Here is an 11,389-nt window from a genome sequence, read left to right as displayed (position 1 = left end):
TTACGGTCGACAGTTTTCTGTTGCAGGTAGAGTAAAAGGAGTCAAGATATCTTGTTAATTCCTAAAAATAAACGCCGAGATTGTCCTTATATGAATAATCATGACCCATTTGGACCCATGAGCATAGAAAGTAAACGTTTGCGCTCGTGTTTTGAAGTATGGACTTATGATAAGCATGTATTTTTTTAAAGGGCACTGCACCAGTTTTACAACAGTAAAGAATAGTCACCCGTTTCTGTTTCTTTCCGTTTCGTAATGATGAGGGAACACAAGCGCCTGAGCCTAGATATTACAACCCATTTCCCCGACAAAGTGCAACTTGCCTGAATTGATTTTATTTACTTCATCCATGGTGGCGTTAACCCACAAACAGTCCTTTAAGACTTGGTTCACAGAGAGGGATAGAGAGAGAGATATAGAGAGAGAGATAGACGGGACATAGGGAAGGTTTCTTTAAGAACAAATGTTGACTCACAGAAGATAAGGTAAGATCCTGTCCTTTATCAAGAGTGTAGCAACACTGAAGATACTCAGTATTGTTATCGGACAGTGTAGAATAACAACTATATTAGGAACTTATGGACAAACTATTTTGGATATCTTCGAATTTAAGTAATTTAAGCATTTTTTATGAAGGCGTATTTTCGTAAAAAGGAATAACATAAAGATAAAATTTCCATCTGTTTTGATACAAGGTAGTGTTATCAGTTTATTATACATAAGATGTTGGTTAACATGCAACAGAGTAATCGAATAGTTTAATAAATTAATAGTGTAATCGAATAGTTTACTTGTACAATGTCCAAAAGTCAACGTTTGGCAGAAACAATTTTAACTTTGTAGATGTAGCAAGTTATGTAACGTTTTTCTTGAATAACTAATGGTGCTCTTTTTTGCCCCTTGACTTTTAAGCTGCACTCTCACGTATTGACCGTTTTGACAACTTTCCTCTTCTTTAAATACTTGGAATGAGCGAATGTTTTGTGCAAATGTCTGGAAACCAGTAATATTAGAAGGCTGACTAAATATAAGGTCGTTAGTTTTTCATAGTTATGGTCGAAAATTGAAGTTTAATGGCTAAAGCGTTACTAACGCTTTCGGAAAATTTTGACCGTTTTTCTAACAATTGAGGTATGTTCTATTGTAAGTTATATTCTATGAATAAAATTCAGCATTGATGCCAAAATCAGCTAATTATGAGACAAAAATATATATAAATAAAAATATCAAAACTTTCAATCTGTGAGAGTTTAGCTTTTAAAACGATTTCAAATGTTTCCATAAGTCTCAAGCTGTCATCATACTCACCAATCCAGAGAACGAATACCTTCAATCACCACGTGGCGTCATTCCATTACGTCTCTTCCGCTGGAAACAAAATGCAGGGCACCACCACAAACCTCTCCAAGTTTATCATCGTCTCCTTAGTCATCATCTTCACCGTTGTCATGTCCGTGTACTTTATGTTCTCAAACAAAGGTAAACTATCAATTGGCATGTTTAACGCCATACACCCTGTGCTGAAAATGCAAATAAAGGGGAAAAATGCACAGAAATGATTTTTGCATATTTGTGTTGTTTGATATCTGCTGTCTGTGGAAAAAAAATATAGAAAAATCTAACGGTGCAAAATGTGATTTTTGGGGTAAAATGTTAAAAATTGTAAACAAAAGTATGAATTTCTGATATTTGTATCAAATTTGGATCTAGCATTAAAATCCCCAAAATAACTCTATTTTATAGATACTATACAGCATGATAGCATACCTGATATTAAGGCACATAAAATATTGTAAAATGTGATTTTTGGGGTAAAACGTTAAAAAATGTTAACAAAAGTATGAATTTCTGGGATTTGTCTATATCAAAATAACATATAGCAATAGAAAATATCAGAATAACTATATGTATAAGATAGTAAACAGCGCTATAACACATCTAATGTGTAGACTCATCATATATTGTTAATTGTGATTTTTGAGGTAAAATGTTAAAAAAAGTAAACAGAAGTATAAATTTCTGGGATTTGTCTCTATTAAAATTAGATCTAACAAAAGAAAATTTAGAAAAACTATATTTATTAGGTAGTATACAGCACCATGATATATCTAATGTCTAATATAATGTTGTGAAATAGGAATTTTGGGGTAAAATGTTAAAAAATGTTAACAAAAGTATTAATTTCTGAAATTTGTCTACATTGAAATTTAATTTAGCAATAACAATTACCGGAATATCCGTATTTAATAGATAGTATACAGCACAATAACATACCTTATGTGTCGACTCATTATTTATAGTGAAATATTATATTTGGGGTAAAATGTTAAAAATGTAAACATAAGTATGAATATCTGGAATTTGTCCGTATCAAACTTTTATTTAACAATAATCGTACCAGAATAACTTTGTTGAATAATTATTATACAGCACCATAACATAAACACTATACATTGACACATCATCTATAATTGGAAATATGAGTTTTTGGGTAAAAATGTTTAAAAAAAACAACTTTGGGTGGGAATTTTTTTGGAGTTTGCCAAGAACTGGAAGAAATTAAGCTGAAACATATACAGTGTGTGTATACCAAGTGATAAATTGCGTCATAAATGCTACGTCGGAAGGCAATATTTTGATTTGAAAAAAGACTTTAAACAAAGATAACTTCACTAATTCTTCACCATTTAAAATGAAACAAGACACAGTCTACGCCGCTTACAGAGCCTTGCCTTCGGTCATTTACAAGAGTTTGATTGAGAGTTTAGTTTCTTTAAACACTTCGACAAACCTTTCACAATGCGGCCGACGTAGCATATATGACGTAATTTATCACGTGGTATACACACACTGTTATATTCAACTGCTCTACAACAAACTTAAGTTGCTGATTACCATAAAATGAGAAAGGTGATTATTTGGTTAAAGTGTTATAACTATAAATAAACGTTAGAATTTCTGGAATTTGCAAAAAAGTCATAATGGAATCAAGCATTGCCATATCAGAATAACTGTATCGTATAATCTTATACATTGATAACTGTATCGTATAATCTTATACATTGATAACTGTATCGTATAATCTTATACATTGATAACTGTATCGTATAATCTTATACATTGATATCAATTGTATAGTAAGTGATATTGCTAACTGTGAAATTGTACATCAGGGAAACAGGTTAAAAATATAAACAGAACCTGAAATTCCTGGAATTTACTAATAGTCAAATATGATATAAAAATGACCTAAACACGTTTATTATTATTATTATTATTATTATTATTATTATTATTATTATTATTATTATTATTATTATTATTTAATAATCCTCTGACATGTTTTACACAAAACACAATGGTGGATCGACCAGAGACATGTTTAACACATAACATTATAGAACCTAATCCTATGACATGTTTTACATAAAATACAATGATTGATCGACCAGTGACATGTTTTACACAAAACACAAAGGTTAACCATCCAGGGGCATGTTTTACACTATACACAATAGTGCATAATCCTGTGACATGTTTTACAAAAACAACAATGGTGGATCGACCAGTGACATGTTTTACACTATACACTATAGTACGTAATCTTGTGACATGTATTACATTATACACAATGGTACATAATCCTGCGACATGTTTTACACGATACACAATGATGGATCGACCAGTGACATGTGTTACACCTAAAATAATGGTACATCATCCTATGACATGTTTATACCATACACAAGGGTAAACCATCAGTGACATGTGTTACACCATATATAATGGTACATCATCCTATGACATGTTTACACCATACATAATGGTAAATCATCCGTGACATGTGTTACACCTAACATAATGGTAAATCATCCTATGACATGTTGACACCATACATAATGGTAGATCATCCTATGACATGTTTACACAATACATAATGGTACATCATCCTATGACATGTATACACCATACACAAGGGTAAACCATCCGTGACATGTGTTACACCATACATAATGGTAAATCATCCTATGACATGTTTACACCATACATAATGGTACATCATCCTATGACATGTTTACACCATACACGATGGTAAACCATCCGTGACATGTGTTACACAATACATAATGGTACATCATCCTATGACATGATACACCATAAACAATGGTAAACCATCCGTGACATGTGTTACACCATACATAATGGTACATCATTCTATGACATGTTTACACCATACACAAGGGTAAACCATCCGTGACACGTGTTACACCCATCATATGACACGTTTAACGCCAGTCACCATGGTAAACCATCCAGTGACACGTTTAACGTCATACATAATGGTAAACCATCCAGTGACACGTTTAACGCTATACACAATGGTAAACCATCCAGTGACATGTTTAACGTCATACACAATGGTAAACCATCCAGTAACACGTTTAACGCCATACACAATGGTAAACCATCCTCTGACACGTTTAACGCCTTACACAATGGTAAACCATCCAGTGACATGTTTAACGCCATACACAATGGTAAATCATCCTCTGACATGTTTAACGCCTTACACAATGGCAAACCATCCAGTGACATGTTTAACGCCATACACAATGGCAAACCATCCTCTGACATGTTTAACGCCATACACAATGGTAAACCATCCAGTGACATGTTTAACGCCATACACAATGGTAAACTATCCTCTGACATGTTTAACGCCATACACAATGGTAAACCATTCAGTGACATGTTTAACGCCATACACAATGGTAAACCATCCGCCATACACAATGGTAAACCATCCAGTGACACGTTTAACGCTATACACAATGGTTAACCATCAAGTGACATGTTTAACGCCATACACAATGGTAGACCATCCTTTGACATGTTTAACGCCATACACAATGGTAAACCATCCAGTGGCACTTTTAACGCCATACATAATGGTAAACCATCCTCTGACACGTTTAACGCCTTACACAATGGTAAACCATCCTCTGACACGTTTAACGCCATACACAATGGTAAACCATCCTATGGCATGTTTAACGCCATACACAATGGTAAACCATCCAGTGACACGCTTAACGCCATACACAATGGTAAACCATCAAGTGACACTCTTAACGCCATACACAATGGTAAACCATCCATTGACATGTTTAACGCCATACACAATAATGCCATCCTGTGACATCTTGAACACCAAACGCACATATAAAGTGAAGTTCAAGTTCATTTATGTTTTGAATAAGTCCCGCATTGTACTTTTTGATAAACTATGTTATTCGCCATTATATATGTGGCGTGTTATTGATAAATGCTATTGCCAATTTACCAAACAAATGGGCAATGTGCTCGCCTTATTTGAAGAAACACATTTATTCATAAATTATTCTGTGGTAAGATGTTGTATGCTTTCAAATATAGAACAAGTCACCTAATGCCGTTAAATTTCATGTATTTTAGTAATGGTTCCTGGTGTTGTATGCTTTCAAATATAGAACAAGTCACCTAATGCCGTTAAATTTCATGTATTTTTAGTAATGGTTCCGGCGGTGTCAGAAATGGCGATCGGTATTGACGTGGGCATTCAGCCCGACCGCCTCTCTCGTCAGCCGCCGCTTACACACGACGACGGTCTGTCTTTTGACTCTTCCGAGCCTGCTTTTTTACACACCCCTGCCCAATCCATCTTTCCGCCGAACATTTTATATCCCTCAAAACTCAGTTTGGACATTAAGAGTGTATACCAATAATTGTCAATTGAATGTCCGCCACGGTCTGAAATCTCTCACATATTCAGCCCATTATATCCGTCTGCGACATGTATATTCATTTCTGGTAACTGAAAAGTTCTTTTCGAGTTTGTATGCTTGAGCTATATCCAGTACACTACAATACTAGGGAGGCAAAGCAAGAGAAGATTTTCATTACGACTTAGTGTAATAAACAAAATACGTAGTATTGCAAGGTGCCCCTTCGCCACTCCTATAACCACCAAAAGAAATCAATACAAAAATATTTCATAAACAGTTTTCTAGCTTTCTGAATACATATCAATTTTCCTTTTCCCTCTTTAATAGTTTTTGTGGACGAAACCGAGGCCCAGGCAATATTCGATAAGGTACGCATATACTGCTGGATTTTGACCACTAAGTCGGGTCTTGTGTCAAAGGCCGCCGGCGTCAATTTTACGTGGGCACCTCGATGCAACAAGCACGTGTTTTTTGCTTCCGCCTCCGGCGACGAGACGATATTAAATCAGCAGCAGCCGCCGCCTGATGCCCCGCCTACCTCGCCCGCTCCCACCGTGAACTTCAACCTCGAGGTATTCTAATGATGAATCCCCGGGTGACAGAATAAATACAATATGTTCTGAAAACTATTACAGGAACGCTGCTGCCTTTATATGTTTTGATCCTAGATTTTAAATCATAGTAACATTTGCAAAAGAAAAAGACCCCATACCCTCCTCGTCATGCAGCGCGATCCCAAGGCCTTTATTCGATGTTCTCCGCATGGAATGTGCTCTGTTTTAATCGATACTATACATATAGTTATGACATTCATAACACCATTTGATGGCCGTTTCACGAGTTATGTTTTAATAAAAAATAAAATAAAGTCCAATCATGCTGCCTTTGAACCATACTTATACAAACAACATTCCGCAGTGAGATCATCACGATATCTTCACTTAAATCGTTGATAAAGCAATAGAAACTGACGCCTGAACTTTACCCGAGATCCCGGTTAAATGAAGACCCTGGCAAAACAACACACACTGGCAGTACAAACAATATAAAATAGATAAATAAAGAATGTGAAAATGAATGCCCACCCCTTTTAAGGCTGGGGACCGGAAGGAGTATCAGACAGCGAATGGGGACACGTTCACAGTGATCGCCATTGACGACATGATGTTCATTGATTCGCCAGAGGGATATGACAACCTTACAGAGAAGTCGCGGGAGGTGCTGCAGTACTTGTATATACAGGTTACACCTCACTTATATGTATTCATTCTATAATAAGTTGATAACTATCCGTTACTTCCATTTCGAAGTCTGCATATATATTTAAACTAACGACTCTACTACGCTAACATATATACAGTATGCCAACGATTGTGGCTGAATTATTGTATTTCAAATACAGATATGAAATTAAATCAAATCAATGAGAATGCGGAATGCTGCAGGGCGTGGATCATACTGATATTGAGGGCTGAAACCATGAACTTACACTCATTAATATTTAATGTGCGTGCTTAATATTTGATGTTAGATATACATGTACATCGTTTGCATAAATCTCAGACCTCACACAGCGACTTAAACGTTCAAATGAAGGACAGTTTTAAATACTGCGTAACTTGAGAAGTCTGTGCGTGTGCAATATTTAAAGCCAACGTGGGCCAATTGACGACTTTTCAACAAGTTTCAAGTTTTACTTTTCAACGATTAGTTTTCTATTTTTAGAATGACTTGATCACGAGCATACAATTCATTAATGACAAATACTTGCAATTAAGAATCAGTTCAAATAATGTCCATATGTGTAACCAGCCTCAGTCGTTTTAAGAGCACATACAAAAATGAGTAATACGGTGTCTCAAAAAAGCCATCATTGAGAATGATTCAAAACGGCAATGCCGCAAGAACGGGCCGAGATATAAAACCATCAAATCTTCTCCAAGATGAAGAGTAACAATATGGCTTTAGATTCAAACATATTCCTATCATAATTTATTGATTACAGGAAATGGAAAACTTTGATTGGTTCCTCAAAGCTGACGATGATACCTACGTCATCATGGAGAACATGCGTTTCCTGTTGCATGGCCTCGACCCTGACAAGCCCGCATATATGGGTTTCCAGCTTGAGCCTGCCTGGTTTGACTCGCCGTACATGAGCGGAGGGGCGGGATATGTGTTTAACAGGGCGGGGCTTAAAGTCCTCGTAGAGGGAGGTATACAAAAGAAGGGCATGTGTCAGGTAAATATTACTATCATTGCTTCCGTATTAATAATCTAGCTCGATTTTAAAGTAAGTTAATCTCTTTTCCTGTCTCATTTGATAGTTAACTAGCAACTTTTAGACAAACAAGTGGTAGTCGCTTCATATACATGTTAAATAAAGATGAATTAACCTCTTTTAACTTATGTCATATCAGTATACATTACTCCTTAGGAGAAGGGCAGTTTCGAGGATCTTGAGGTCGGGCGGTGCGCTCTGCGTGCAGGTGTACCTATATATAGCTCCGTGGATCGCTTTGAGCGAGAAAGTTTCCACCCGGACCATATAAACGATTACATTCCCGGTCCGCCCCCGCAGTGGCTGTATTTTTACGCCAGAAATAAACCTAAAGGGGTATGGTTACTTTACTTTGCCTTGTTTGGATTGGATTGAACTTCAAAACACATGGGGTTGGATTAATTGACCGAAACAGAACCTGCAGCCGAACATGATTTAGAATTGTACAAGTTAAGTCAACAGTTTATTTAGTTGTTACAGGCCATCGGCCCAACATACATAACATACAACGTGAACAAAAAAGCAAGAGTTGTGTCATGGAAAGTTATCGATACATGCATAGTATATTTATCAAAACATGATTACTTCCCCTTAATTTAACAACGTGTATTCCAAGGTGATCGTCACATAGCTTGGTCACTAAAATATGGCCTTCGGTCCTTTGATATTGATTAAAAAATAAATAAATGTGGCCCTTCAGTGTTGTATAAAAATCAACAAAAAATAATTAAAATTGATAATATAACATTTCAATAAATTTCTAAGAGTATAACATGAAAACAATCAGTATGTATATATATATAGATAAGGCTCCCAAGTCCAGAAATCCCCATAACTACAGTTGCCCTGAACAATGTCAAGTATTTCCTAAAATATTTCACAAAATGCTATATTTTTTACACTGCCGTAGTTCTGGCTTCCATAACTTTAATGTTGATATTTATTTTTTTGATGTTTACAACACATTAAAGTTATGGCGTAACCCCCATAGTAAAGTTAACCAGAATCAATCGAGTGTGATGATGCAATGCAATCACATGACCATGATGACGTCAATGGATTCTATTTATAGCATCGGATTCTCATTGTTCATTTAGTTGAATCCAATTGCATGCAGTAAGGCTGTAAATACCTTTTGATAAGTAAAAACTATTTATTTATTCCAAATTTGTTAAATTATTTATTAATTATTCGAAATAGAAAAAATAACAGCAAAATAAACACTAGGTCACATGAGTATTTTCTGAAAATATTGGTGTCACGTGATTAAATTTGAACTCAACTATGACCTAGATAAGGAATGCTTGTAATAGGATTTATTAAAATGCTAAATCAACTATCTTCAAAGCGTTTTTTGGTTTTGAAAATGAGTTTGTGAAATACATTTTACTTCATTTACCTAAGGATACAGCTATTTTGTCTGTACAATGCATACAAGTGAAATAACAGCGTGACATAAAAATGTCACGAATTCTGGTAGGGTTTGGATACGGCGTTCTCTTCAGCGATCACGTCCAAAAAGGGTAATATATAACGTGTTCGCTGAAGTTCTTTAGCTAACACTGCCGGAAAGGTTAAAGACTAAGCTACAAGTAAATGAAACTGTTATGCCAGTTATTGATACAATTCTAACATAATCAGACGAAATGCGGATACCCAACACTGAAAACGCCAATTACGAAACAATGAAGCTGTTCAATAACAACGAAAATCCCCCCCCCCCCAAAAAAAAACCCTGTTAAATACAGACTGACATGCAAACTTTGCGCATGCATTACAAAGAGAAGCTTGAAATATCATCCCTACGGTTATGTACTCGTTGAGTAATTCGCGTATTTATCCAAATCGAACGATTGTTGATGCGGTATTTATATCCCCATATATATTGACATATCGAAAATCACTGACATGAAAACAACGCGTGTCCATTTTAAAGGGACACAACTCGATCGAATTTAAAAGGGTGCCTCACCAAAACCTATTCTAATTCACCTTGAATATACGAAGGTTGTGTGCGAGAGTGATTATAATAATTTTAGTGGGACAAGGTTCATTTCATAATAGAAAGGACTTTGATGACCATGACCAACTAGTCCAAATAATTGTACGTTGACGGTTTTTTTTACGATTTTTGATATGTCAAAACATTACGATATCTACATGCAAGGCTGCAGTTCACAATTTTACATCAATCGGAACACTTCGGTCATGGCCGAGTTGCTACGATTGTATTTACGAGGCCCATCTCGAAGCTTGTCGGAGGTGACCGAGTTATTAAGATTCGGTCGAGTTGTTTCGCTTGGCATAATTGTTGTCTGTGTCAGTCGAGTTTCGTTTTATTGGAAAGGTAAATCAAGTGTTTTAATGCATTTAATGCTTGTTGTGTGCAAAAAAGCTTTGCACTTACATGGTCATATATGAATATAAACCTTTATTATACGTTTCAAACATAAAATACTTAACTAAATGCAATTTCAATATTTTAGCCCCCCCCCCCCGGTTTTTGCACAAACCCGTTTAGACGTTAGGGAGTGGAAGAATCCCGTATAACACGTCTAATATTTTAGACTACATGATGAATATGTCATTCACTTCGCTCGGGTATACCAGTCCAGTTTGGTAAAAGTCAGCTCACGTATACTGTATAACAAGAAATGAGAAAGCTCCTCCAACTAGCGAGCGAATATTGTACCTTTTGGTAAGATGCGGATACAAATGTAAAATACCAAAGCCACACTGTTGCAATTTCTGTAAAAATTGTCCATTCTATTGTGAAATGAATTCAAATCCCACGAAGTTATGCATGTGTTACAATTGCAGGGATCGGAATGCTGTAGTCAGTTGAGCGTGACATTTCACAGAATGCAGACACGTGACATGCTCGTGTTTGACCACCTTCTCTACAAGACGCACGTGTTTGGGCGTCACATGATCGGAAGCTACAAAGATTTTTTTACCTATAAAAAGATCAAGAAGTTACCCAATGGAGTTCCAACTGTAAAGACCACGTGATGTGTATAAATACATGTCAATGTTCATAGTTATGAAATTTAGTGAGTTGACACTATGAATGCATTAACATTTGTTGCTTGTGTTTATTTGATGGTGTGCTTATTTATCTTATTGCTTGCGTTGTATGTGACCCCAATCCTTTTTTCCGACCTGGGAAGCGTTTCATCCAGACTCCAAGGAATGGTTTGATAACTAAGACTGATTTTTCACAATCTGTCTAAAAGTGACCTTCCTTGCTTGCATGCAGAATGTACATTGACAGTGTGTGCATACCACGTGATAAATTGCGTCATAAATGCTACGTCAGAAGGCAATATTTTGCTTCGAATGA

General features: G+C 35.9%; 1 protein-coding gene across 1 annotated transcript; it reads left to right on the top strand.

Annotated features, from left to right (window-relative positions):
• Positions 1-565: 565 nt before the first annotated feature.
• LOC128204219 (glycoprotein-N-acetylgalactosamine 3-beta-galactosyltransferase 1-like) lies at positions 566-11,125 on the top strand. Its single transcript, XM_052905608.1, has 8 exons — positions 566-612; positions 1,317-1,479; positions 5,551-5,646; positions 6,093-6,337; positions 6,861-7,007; positions 7,771-8,007; positions 8,203-8,382; positions 10,867-11,125. The coding sequence occupies exons 2-8, from the start codon at positions 1,380-1,382 to the stop codon at positions 11,056-11,058; spliced, it is 1,197 nt and encodes a 398-aa protein (XP_052761568.1). The 5' UTR covers positions 566-612; positions 1,317-1,379; the 3' UTR covers positions 11,059-11,125.
• The last annotated feature ends 264 nt before the right edge of the window (positions 11,126-11,389 follow it).

The sequence above is a fragment of the Mya arenaria genome, chromosome 10, assembly GCF_026914265.1.
Source record: "Mya arenaria isolate MELC-2E11 chromosome 10, ASM2691426v1".
Lineage (NCBI taxonomy): Eukaryota > Metazoa > Mollusca > Bivalvia > Myida > Myidae > Mya > Mya arenaria.
This window is presented reverse-complemented; position numbering and strand designations above follow the sequence as displayed.